This window comes from Lepus europaeus, chromosome 17 (genome assembly GCF_033115175.1).
Source record: "Lepus europaeus isolate LE1 chromosome 17, mLepTim1.pri, whole genome shotgun sequence".
Classification (NCBI taxonomy): domain Eukaryota; kingdom Metazoa; phylum Chordata; class Mammalia; order Lagomorpha; family Leporidae; genus Lepus; species Lepus europaeus.
Genome location: NC_084843.1, coordinates 52,242,943 through 52,255,665, shown reverse-complemented (window position 1 = coordinate 52,255,665; position 12,723 = coordinate 52,242,943). Strand labels below are relative to the sequence as shown.

At 40.9% G+C, this 12,723-nt stretch overlaps 1 protein-coding gene across 1 annotated transcript in view; it reads right to left on the bottom strand.

The window, feature by feature from the left end:
* Positions 1–12,723, bottom strand: part of ARID5B (AT-rich interaction domain 5B) — a 178,794-nt gene that overhangs the window by 80,205 nt on the left and 85,866 nt on the right. Inside the window, exon 4 of the mRNA XM_062214588.1 lies at positions 7,517–7,747. Coding sequence (XP_062070572.1) covers positions 7,517–7,747 — 231 coding nt within the window. The remainder of the gene's footprint in view (positions 1–7,516; positions 7,748–12,723) is intronic.

Here is a 12,723-nt window from a genome sequence, read left to right as displayed (position 1 = left end):
GGGCTATCCAGGATCAAATGCTAGTTTGAACCCTTGTGTCATAGTGCTGTGCTTCAGGGTCCTTATCTGTAACATGGGACAGAAATGACGCTGACGCACAGCATACATGTTTCCATTCATTCATGCAACCGATATTTATTGCACACCTGCTAGGTTCCAAGTGTTGTTTTGGTCCCTGAGCATACAGTTGTGAACAAGAAAGAAAATCCACTGCATACCTTACCAAGAGCTTACACTGTAGTATCTGTGGGGAGCAGGAAGGCAGACTATAAACATGTGAAGAAAAAATAGGGGTTCAGTTTAGATAATGATGAGTTACAGGAAGATGATAACACTGTGGGTGATGGGATAGAGCTGGACCTGAAGATGATGGTAGGAGAAGATTTTTCTGGGGAGAAAATAGTTGAATCAAGACTAGAATGATGAGGAGGATCCAGACTCATGATATCCAGGAAAACATACTCCATGCAGAGGGACCAACAATCTAGAATGAATGGTTTTTAAATGATACCTCATTTTCCCCAGCAGTCTGAGCAGGTATGAAACAATTTTGTAGGTGGTTCTTGATGAACCACTGGGGACTCAATATGTGTTTAAGGTTATGCTGGGTGGTCTAAGAAGTACAAGAATATTCAAGTAACAATATGTATTTACATAGTACTCACCATGCACCATCTAGGTACTTTTACTTACGAATTCATTTAATCTTCACGATTCCATAATGTCTATACCTGTATGGTATATTCCATGACTATCTCACATTCTGTCACTTCTCTTTTCAAATACCATGATGTAAGCTCTTTAAGGGAGAGTAAATTTCTATCTTGTTCAACAATTGGTACAAATAGGACCAGGACACTACTTGGCATATAATAGTAACTGACTGGTCAAACAAATGAGTGAAGATGTAACGTGTGTCAGGCACTATGCTAGGCTCAAAACACCCCCAAGACAGCCTCATCTATACTGTCAAGAGCTTAGATCAATCTAGTTAGATACAATGAAAGGATTAGGGAGAATCTTCATTTATCAAGATTTTTAAAATCAAGTTGGCATAGACTTACTCTGAATCTTAGCCCATGACTCCTACCCATGACCAGTGGTTTTTTTCTGTGAGTTTTTTCAGGAACATGGCTCTTTCCTATAGTGTGAATGTGTAGGGTTTTTTTAATTGATAAAAATATCTGTTTGTCCCTAGAGAGGAATATATTCATTTCGCTAACATAACAAGATATAAATTCCTTGCTTTTCTGGATGAAATGCAAAGTGAAATATGAGCCAGTATAGACATAAATCTTTTCTTCTGGGGGTGAATGTGAGTTTATTGTATCGATGTGTCCAAATAGTTTTAATAACCCATTGAGTCCACTCAGCTACAAAAGGAGTCCAGAGTTATTTTAAAATCTCCTCTCAAGTTCCAAAAATAGGAAATAATCCACTAATCCAACCCATTCCATATTTTATGACTCTTTACATTAATTTACAGTAGCAACATAAAAATTCTTTTCATTAATCCCCAAGAGGGAGGGTATTCGAGCTTCCAAGGCCTCTGCCCAAGAGGTCTGCTGTCCAGCCCTCCTTCCATCTTCCTGTCAGGGAAGCTGAGCACATGTGCTAATCATTATTTGTACTGTGGAGCACATCCGAGACACTGCTACCAGCAGCTTTATTTGGATTTAGTTCACGATGTTGTAGGATGACCTTAACATTCTCTTTGTCCCTACTTTGGCAGCATACCCAGCAATGCGATGTACCAAGAGTGACTTGGTTAGACCATTCTCTATGGAGAAACAACCTCTAGAAAACTTCCCAGACAAAGCCGTCCTCCAAGTGAGATCTTTGAAGGTTAAGGTCTTCTGCATAAACAATATGCAAGAAGCCTTTCCACTCCTTTCCCAGTCGCTTTCAATTAAAGAAAAATATCTGCCTTGTTATCATCTGGGAGATCGGTGGGCACTGCAGGCAGGCAGTGAAAGCCTGAATGTGGACAGGGGCCAGGAACAAAGCCATTTGATCATCGAAATCCACTGTGACCATGAAACCTACTTTGGCAAGGAAAAAAATGTTTACTCACTTAGAAATTCCCATGATCCTTAACAAAACAACTGCCTTTCCTTTCATTTCCAGCAAAACATGTGATGTTTAGAGGGGAAGAGGCAGAGTCCAGCTTGTCCTTTGTGCTTCAAAATAATTTTATACTTCCTGAGTTTTCTTTCATAAAATTCAAGGTTTTGTTCCCTCATCAGTCTTGCTTTCTCCTTTTCAATTTTCTTCTTTTGTCTATAATGTCATTATTTCACCCAACAGGAAAAGTGGAAAGGGAAAGTTCCATGCAGAATGAGAAAACTCTCTTTAAATCATACTATAAAAAGTTGAAAACTGTTCCCTTCCATTAAGGTTCTATAAGACCCACAAACCTTAGGGAAATGGATTCCTTTATTGTTCAAAGAATAGGATCCAATTGTTCTAAATAAATACAAGTTGGCTAAGACCTGAGACTGTAATTGAAACAGCAAAGGATCTTCACTTATCAAAGGGATTTCTTTTAATCAAGTAAATACACATTTTTTTTTTTCTGAGCTTGGCAAGGTGGCTATGCTTTACCCACTTTTACAGATGGGGCAAGTTAGGGATTCACTTATCCAAAGGCATAAAGACAAAAATGGTTGAGCCTTGATTTAAACTCCAGCTATGGCCTGTAAACCACTGGTCCCTTCCTGGCCTCACCCCAGAGTGTACGTGTTAACACAGTCATGTGCTTCTTAGAGACAGGTATACGTTCTGAGAACTGCATCGTTGGGCTATTTCCTTATGTGAACAGCCAAGTACACATATCCAAACTAAGATGGTTGTGAGGTCACTAAGTAATTTACTCTGTGGGATCGTTGTCATATATGCAGTCCATCATTCACTGAAACATCATCACGTGGGGCAAGATAGTATTGACACAGCCAGTTTCTTCTCATTGAAGATCAGAGCTCATGGTGTCTACAGATAGACCAAACACTTAACGATAGTCTATCTCATCTCTTTTCTTTCTAGATCAATGACCACTCTCTTCCTTTTAAACCCAATCCCATTTCCTGGTCAAGAAGCACACATCCTAACTGCCAAAAACTTTAGCAGCATGACTTAGACTTCTAATGTCTCTTTGGCATTCAAAATGCAGACCAAAATAAGCCATATCTTCTTTTAAATAAGTCAACCATATCTTCATCCCATTAGTCCCATCCACCTATAACAACTAACTTCATTTCATTCATGCATATTTTGTCACCTATACGTGTCTCTGATGGAAGCCAGTACCTTAAAGTTACCCATTTATCTGCCACACTACACATTCTTCTGTTTGGATTTAGCTGTCAACACTTTACATATGTGAAATCAATCTCTGTGATATTAATGTAAACACTGTGCATTACAAAGTGGTCGACATTTTATTGTTCTAACAGCAAAAACAGGACAGTGTTGGCCTGTGTGTATTTTCTGCATAGTAGAGCCAATAGCAAAATATAGATGACAGTATGTGCTTTATGAAGAGGGCTCATAAAAAAGAGGTAGAAGCAAGGTAGGAATTCTGGAGAAAACCTATGTCAGGAAATTCTAACGGATCACTAGGGGCAGGAATTATGCACAGGGTAAAGATTTTTATAAGGAAAAAAATTGCCATTCATGTCACTTTCCCCTCATTGTTATTACAATCTCATTTCCTAATTGTAATGTGTAATACAATGAGTTTTCAGAATGCTTTAATAGGGAGTCTGTTGTTTTAGTTTTAAAAATAGTCAATTCTCTTCTGAGAAAAGAGCACGCTGCTCTAAGAGCAGTGTAACTGACAAGATGGAAGGATGTGGACAGGATGTCGAAGCTGAAGCTTTTCAATCACTTACCATTAATATGATTCAATTTATGCTTATGTCATAGGTTTAGACATTGCACAGGGCTGTAAGCAAAGAAGGAACTTGAACAAAATACAGTGAAGAAAGCAGATGGTATGCTATCAAAACCCTTCAAGCCTAAAATAACCTTTCCCAAGTAAGGAGGATAGTTAATTAAAACCAGGATATATTTACTCTATTCTGAATATCTCAATGTAAATAAAAATCAAAATGACACTACTGTAATGTTGGATTAAATGATGAAATTTCATCTATTCTATTTTTCTTTAATAGTTTCTAATCAAACTTCTCATTAAAAAGCTTCATAAAATTCCATAGAGAATTTATTTACAGGGATTCATTGAAGATTTAAAAGCCTTACTTTTATTGTTCAATTAAACTTGTTATTCGGTGGACAACATTAAAACAGCAGGGAGAGGGAAGGTGTCTGTGCAGTCGGGCAAGGGTGTCCCACAGAGCAAAGTCTATTTTCAGAGATGAATCTGGGGAATGCAGGTAAGAGAGAGATCATGCGAAGCAAGAGTGAGGTTCTCTATCCATGACAGCAAGCCGATTAATTCCAGTTCCCAAACTACTACCTGGGTTCTTCCTAGGCCTGACCCTTTGCCTCCATTGCCCACTGCTATAGAGGGCATCAGGACATTTATAAAAACCATCCCAAGGGTAGTGACAAGGGCAGGAAACCTAAGAGACCAAAAGTTGACCAAGGTCAAAGGTGCCATTACTTAAAATGGAGAATCAGACACATAGGCTTGAAATCATCTAGACTTGGCCAACAGTTTTCTAATAACTTGATTCCTATCTTTTAAGATCAGATCAGGTCCTCCCTTAGCCATGAGACTGTTTTCCCTGACTTCTTGCCCTAACTGCCACCCCCAAGCACCACTTCCCACTGCTAAATTCCTATGGAACTTGTTTTCTGTAACACTCACTAAACACTTAATCATTGGCTCTTTGTAGCATTTAGTTAACCTTACAAGAGCGTTAATCCTGTCTTCCCCATTTAGATTTGAAACCCTCGAAATAAGCAAGGACCACATTTTATTTATCTTTTTAACACTCCCCCACCTCCACTCCATAATTCAGTTTAATAGAAGAAAGCAACATGTATATTAGTTAATAAAATAAACATTATTCAATCACAGGAAAGCAGATACCATCCTTTTAAGAAGGGCTTTGGAGGTATTTAGGGGTGATATATGAATTGCATGTCAAAGGTATAGCTGCTAACACTATAACCTCTTTACCATCAGCTCCCCCATCCATCCACCTGGCGATATGGCTAATAAAATTTGATTTTTACAGCCTAGGCCTACTGCTACAGAAATTACATTTGACCAATTATTGAAGTCACCAAACGTGTGGTAGAGAATATATACTGGGTAGGAAATTTATCTGCAGGCCCCCTGGCACTCTTGGTAATCGGACAGAAGTGTTTCATTCATCTGGCAGTGTTTAATATTAGGAACATTTGTTTAATGCTAGTCACTAATTAAATTTATGTTCTTCTACCAACTGTTAGTTGGTTGGCAAAACTCAACCCCACATTTTAACAAACACTTTAACCCATGTTGATCTCAAGTTGTACAACCAGTTGGAGGTTTAAAAGGGTGTTCTCTGGAAATTTAGACGCATGACCAAAAGTGGGAGGTGGTAGAGGCCTGCTGGTAAGGTGTTCACATCAGCTCAAAGGAAGCTTTTTTGTTTGTTTGCTGACACAAAATACTTGAAGAAGTACAAACTATTTGAAGTACGCATTCAACTAAAAAAGTCTAAAATTCTAATGATTTAACTAGCCATCTAGAAGCTCTTTAAAGGTACCTTTATTCCAAAAGAAAGCTTCCACTTTAAGAGGCTGGGGAAGAAAAACAGCATTAAAATTAGCTAGACCAGAAGAAAGTTCAGGAAAACATTCAAAAGTCAGATGCTTGTGTTTGTGAGAACATTTAAAACTAATTTAGTAACTCTTAACAACCATTGTGATTGCTGTTAAATTGGAACTTCTATTACCAATTCTAGAAGCAACAGCTTTGAAACTCAGTGACTAATAACTCTTAAATTAGCCAAAAAGGTTAAAATTTTTTCATTATATTACACTGTGAAACTCTAATTTTGAATATTCTTAAATGAGGGAGAGTATTCTTTCAGTTTTATTCTATGTCAGGAATTTAGAGATCTCATGAGCTCCAAGTACCATACAAGGCTTGGGAGTAAGGGATGTAGAAAAACTTACATCCCAAGCAAGAGGAAGATTTGTAAATGCTGATCTGAAAAGAGAGATGTTCTAAAAAATATATTGGAAACACTTGTCTATTTGAATAAAAATGTTATTTGAATATTAAAAATATAACAATAACTATTTCTTTGTAGGAATAACAAATATCACCACCTTCCCGGAGAGTTATTGATAAGCCAGAGTTTTGAGGAATATCTGAAAAAACAAATTATAAAGGGAAAAAGTCATGGTCTTACACCCCCATACACTTAAGTCTTTTGGCTCCACTTCCTCTCTCTCTTCCCTTCCTTCTTAGACTATCCATCTCCCACCCCCTCATCCTGTCCATCCTCTGCCCACAGAGCCACTTACAAAAGATCCCTGGTAGTAGCAACAGGGCTGCTGGAATCATGGAGAATCAAACTGAAGAGACTGCAGTGACTTCTAAAAACATGGTGAAGTCTACACTGGTCAAACAGGATAAACTAAATTTCAGTCATCTTCAAACAAAGGGTCCTTGGGGAAACATTAGCCAACAAGACCAGGGAATGCTCTACAACTCAAAGGGACCCCATGTTCCATCTAGACCAGGGTACCAACGTCTGTTTCCACTCAGGTACCCATGAGGGATCCAGCAGGAGGGAAGGGAGGAAGTGTCCCTGTCTCTGTGAGTATGAGAAATCCCAAGGAACTTGTGCAGTTTGGAGAGTCGCTGATACAACCTCAACTCTTCAACAGACCAGAAAGTCAAGGTGTGGAGGACAGCTATCTTGGCTGGCCTCTTCCCTCTAGTCTTTCACTACATCCTGTAAGGCTTCCCAAACGGAGAAAGCCTGCCTTTCTCCTCTGTCTATAGACACATATGACCAGTCAACAAGGTAGAGCTGCAGAAAAACAAACTGTTTTTGGTGGGCACTCTGTGTGTGTGTGTGCACGTATGTGCATATATATGAAAAAATTAACAGCTCTATCTACCTATCTAATATCTATCTAATGCAAAGTACTGAAGTGGCTACCATTAGTGCATTTGTACAATAGCTTATAACACTGAAAAGTCGGTGCTCAATTACATCAGTTACATTTTAAAATCCATATTTAGACAGCCAAAGTCTTTTAAGAAAGAACTAATATGAAAGTTTTCTGTCCTAAAGACCAATTTCGAGGTTGACCAAGCAACTTCAGATGCTATATGGAACAACAAATTCTAAATAATAATCTTTAACCCATGGTAAACCACAGGCTGCCAAGAAGACAATGATGCCTTGTGCTTGGGAATGGGAGGGGTGGGGTGGCACATGAGGCCTGTGAAAATAACCTTGTTCCCATCACTGTTCTTTACAAGAAGTGAAAACAACTAGACACACACATGTACAAGTTTGAGGTAGAAAGCAAAAAGACTCACCAAACTCATCACATATACTCTCGTTTTCTATGAGCGTTGGATGGTCAAACGTGTCCCGGCAGTACAGGATCTGAGGGTTCCTGCTGACCACAGCAATGCCCCCAAGAGCCAATGCAAACTGGTCCGTTAGAATGGACGATGGCTTATCCTGGATGCGTTTCAGCATCGAACGGTACCGGCAGTACTGAGGGTAGCTGAGGACGATCACGTTTGTTTCTTCCTCGTCCTCCCCTATACAAATGAGAAAACAATCCATTACCCTCTTCCCTCCAGCAATGACCTTTCATGACCATGGCATGATTTCCATAATCATCTCTGTTTTGTGCGACAGATGTGGTCTTCAACAAGACTTTTCCTGGTGCAGCTGTATTACAACCTGTGAATGAGGGCATCCTCCAAGCCCCACCTCACCAATCCAACTACACACACACACACACACACCCATGCATGCACATCAGGCCACTCACACACTATAACCCGTTTATGGAGAAAAGAGAGTGCGATGACTTTCTAGGCATATTAAACAATACTTGGATCACCAACAACTATCAAACTGAAAAAAATCAATTTGAAAGAATTTGATTTTTTTTTAAGCATGAAAATCATCACCGTAGGAAAAAGTAGAATGTTGTCGAGCATCTTTATACTCATCTGCTCACTTTGGTATTGCTCTCACGTTGGATTCCGTAATCTCTTCAGTGCTTGAGGCCTCTAAAAAGGTCATCAATCCCCAGAGAGATGTTCATGAAGGCCCAAATAGCATCATCATCTGCTCTGGGGGTTGTTAGTGCTCTACAGAAAATATTTCCCGTCCTCCTTATGCACCTGAGGAAAGGCTGTGCCTCGTGCTGTCTTGGAGTCCCATGGCTGTGTGCCTTGGTTTGGCCAAAGAAATATGACAGAAGTGATGGCCGCTGTAAGAGCCAATGTGCCACCCAACCCAGTGTCCTTGCCCCTGACTGGGCCATCTGCAATGGCTCTGATAGTGGCTCCTCTGCCACTGTGGATGTTAGAGATAAACTACATGGGGGCAGAGCCCTGGGCTAATCCCACGTAGACGGACAACCTCAACAGAAAAGAAACTGCTGGTGTCTTAAGTGACTATGACTTCGGATTATTTGTAACAGCAGCAGATCCATCTCACTTAATTGATAAACCCACCTTCTCCACCCTCCCCACACCCATACCCCCTATCTTTTTAACGTATCTCAAATCCATCTGGTAACCTGGCATTTCTCAGAGAACCTGGCACACTGAGAGGACTCCCAAGCATCCTTGCAATACAAGTGTATCAGAACCAACCAAACTCAGAACACTGAGTGCTGCTTCCTCCTACCACGATAATTTCACTATAATTTTGTGCTTCTTATAAAAATCAGACATGGCATGGATGAATCCTTTCACTTTAAACTTGAGAAGTGACAAACACCCCCGTTGGTATCTGGCCACCTGCACAATGTCAAGCTGAATTTAGGCTCCATGACCCAGCTTGCCATCACTCTCCATGACCACACCACCAGGGCAGTTGTGAGCAATTCCCAGACATGTCACTTGCCTATTTAAAGGGAAAACAGTTAATATTTTGAGCCCTCACCATGCTGCAGAGAATTTCACAAGACAGTTGTTAAGGATACCTATGTTATCGTGGCCATCTGCTAACCAGTGGGAGACGAATGAGTAAGAATAGAGTATAATGATGGAACATAACCAGTACCAATAGAGGGTGTGCGTATGACCTTTTCAGACAGGAGGCTGATGCCCAGATGTATTTCTAATTATGTTCGCTTAGTTCCTCAGGCTGGAGGCTTCTCCACAAATGGAGATGTTCAGTTGCTTGCAAGATGACATGTTGCGATGGCTTGCCTCCTGCCTGGCTTGAGGGTAGCCACTTCATCAGCTGGCACACTTAATTAAAAGGAAATACAGGGCAAGCACTTGGTGCAGTGGTTAAGTTGCCGCTGGGGCCAACATCCCATATTGGAGCCTGAGTCCAAGTCTCAGCTCCACTTTCAATTCCAACTTCTGGTTAATATGCACTCGAGGAGGCAGCAGGTGGTAGCTCAAGTGCTTGTGTTCCTGCCACCCATGCTGGAGGAGAACTGGACTGAGTCTCAGGCTCCTGGCTTTGTTATGGCCTAGCCCCAGCTATCGTGGGCATTTGGGAGACGGGGTGGGGAGTGAAGTAGTAGATGGAAGATTTCTCTCTTTCAGATAAAATAAATACATTAACAAATTTAAAAGAAAATATGTTTACAGTGAAGACAGGTCTCCAAATGAAAGCTAGATTTTAGCAGCTAATATAGGTCCCAAAACATGCCAATTTCAAATTTTTTTAAGAGACAAAGACACAAAGTTCACATTTTGGGTTCAAATTTGTGGTTTCTACAGATTTATAACACAAGAAGTTTTAGTGGAAATAGTCACCAAATATCATCAGAACCCCAAAGTATACAAGTACTGTTTCAAGAAGTAGCCCCCAAAGTGTCAACTGAGTTATTGTTCTCTATCTGTGAATGAGAGACAGGGACAAGCATGAATTGCTGGGGCTTACTTCTCTTAGCAGGTGCAGCACCTAATACTATCTCCTGCATGTAGGCAACACCATGAAAATACCTATTGATTCCAAGAATCTGTATTGGTTGTGCCATTGACTTTCTGCAATGGGGACAAATTGCACCAGGTTCTCCAAATTTTCTTGAGGCAAAATGGAGAAGGTTGTGCTTTTCAGTCCATGTGAGGGCACAGGAACAGTTGCTTCATAGTTAGTTTCATGGAAGCAGATGTCACCTGGACCCTTGAGACCAGTTCACTCCTCCTACTCCCTTCAGTTTAGTTTTCTTCTGCTCTTCTCAGGTTTTTTTTTTTTTTTTTTTTTTTTTCCTTCTTCAAAATGATGTCCTCTGTCTTCTTAACTCTCTGCTCTGAACTTAATACACTTCCTGATAATCTTGTGTACTGGGAAATTACCTCCTTATTCCTCTCCATCTCATCTCAGCCCAAAAGATTGGCCATCTTTCCTTCATGCAGTTCCTAAAATGCTCACTGAACCATGAATCCACCTCTTGTTGCTGAGAGCGAAACAGTGGGTTCACTCTACTTGCAACTCATGGAAACGAGCCCCTCAGTCATCCACTGAAGCTGGAGACAGTGTCTCTAAAGGAGGTCCTGGGACTGCTCACTTCAGATTCACTCCTGGTGCCACCAAGGACCACGGACTCAGGAATTCTAAGGCTGGGACCCAGGAATTTAGCTTTCCTAAGCATGCCAGCTAGCTTTTGCACACTAAACTTCAAAACCAGTAACTTTGAATCTGACATTAGCTATGCATAAATTTATATTTACTTATTTTGGGTTGTGAAATATGTATATGATATTTATCATATATAGCTATATATTTTTATTTTTAATGGACGTAATAATTACACTTATGGGGGCTGGCACTGTGGCAAAGAAGGTTAAGCCTCTGCTATTGACACTGGCATCCCATATGGGCTCCAGTTTGAGACTGGGCTGCACCACTTTCAATTCAGCTCCCTCCTAATGGCCTGGGAAAGCAGTGGAAAATGGACCAAGGGCTGCGGCCCTGGCACCCACATGGGAGATCCAGAAAAAGTTCTGGGCTCCTGGCTTTGGCTTGGCCCAGCCCCAGCCATTGCAGCCATTTGTGGAGTGAAACAGCAGATGCAAGATCTCTCTCTCTCTCTCTCTCTCTCTCTCTCTCTCTCCTCTCTGGCTGTAACTATGTCTTTAAAATAAATAAAAAATAGGCCAGCGCCGTGGCTAATCCTCCACCTTGCGGCGCCGGCACACCGGGTTCTAGTCCCGGTTGGGGCGCCGGATTCTATCCCGGTTGCCCCTCTTCCAAGCCAGCTCTCTGCTGTGGCCCGGGAAGGCAGTGGAGGATGGCCCAAGTCCTTGAGCCCTGCACCCGCATGGGAGACCAGGAGAAGCACCTGGCTCCTGGCTTCAGATCAGCGAGATGCGCCGACCACAGTGGCCATTGGAGGGTGAACCAGTGGCAAAAAGGAAGACCTTTCTCTCTGTCTCTCTCTCTCACTATCCACTCTGCCTGTCAAAAAAAAAAAAAAGAAAAAAAAGAAAAAAAATTTAAAAAAATAAATAAATAAAAAATAAATCTTTACAAAAATTATATTTATGGAGTAGAGTTTAATAATTCAATATATGTGTACAATGGGTATATGATCAAATCAAGGTGATTAACATTTCTGTCTCCTTATACATTTATCATTTCTTTGTGTTTTGAGCCTTCAAATCCTCAAATCCTCTCTTCCAGTTCTTTTTAAAACATAGAAAAAGGTTGCTGTTCTGTGCTGTAGACCAGTAGAACTTATTCCTCCTATACAACAGCCGTGTGGAGCCTATGGTTGGATATATATTCCTATTTGTATTTCTCTTCTAAATTCCTAGTATCTAGAACAGAACTGAGCCAAATTCGCTTTGCTTTGCCACTTTTGCAAGATTTCTGTGGGTATCACAGGAGACAGCAAGGGGGAAAAACCCCTGATAACTAAAAATGTGAGGAAGGGACTGTCTTCCTATTTAGAAAGCAAAGTAAATATTGATGTTACTTCTGGTACTGATAATAAAACACTAAAAAAGTCTTTTACATAATATGTCCTTTTTTTCCTCCCAATAACCCTGTTAGCAACATCACTACTTGTTAAAGTCCCCAGTTTAGCCATGGGAGGCCACAAGTTCAGATACACCAAGTGATGAGCCCAGGATCTCAAGGATCAGGAACTGAGGAACTAAAATTGAGGTGAGATTACTACACATCTGAATTCCAAGTTTGATTAACTTTTCACTCTGGCAAAATGCCTCAAATAATAATAACATTTAACTCATTCACAATATAAGGGATGAAGACAGTGCTCTTTGATCACGTGAAATATGAGGCTTCTGTTTCATGGGAAATGTAGACTCTGGTTAAGTGAGATTATTATTTAGGGTCACTGCAATTCCCATGGAAAGGATTTCCCACTATGGTGTGCCTTTCACGTCTTCCATCCGCTAGTCCACTCCCCAGTTGGCCCCAATGGCCCGAGTTGTGCCGATCTGAAGCCAGGAGCCAGGAGCTTCTTCCAGGCCTCCCACATGGGTGCAGGGGTCCAAGGACTTGGGCCATCTTCTACTGCTTTCCCAGGCCATAGCAGAGAGCTGGATCAGAAGTGGAGCAGCTGGGACTC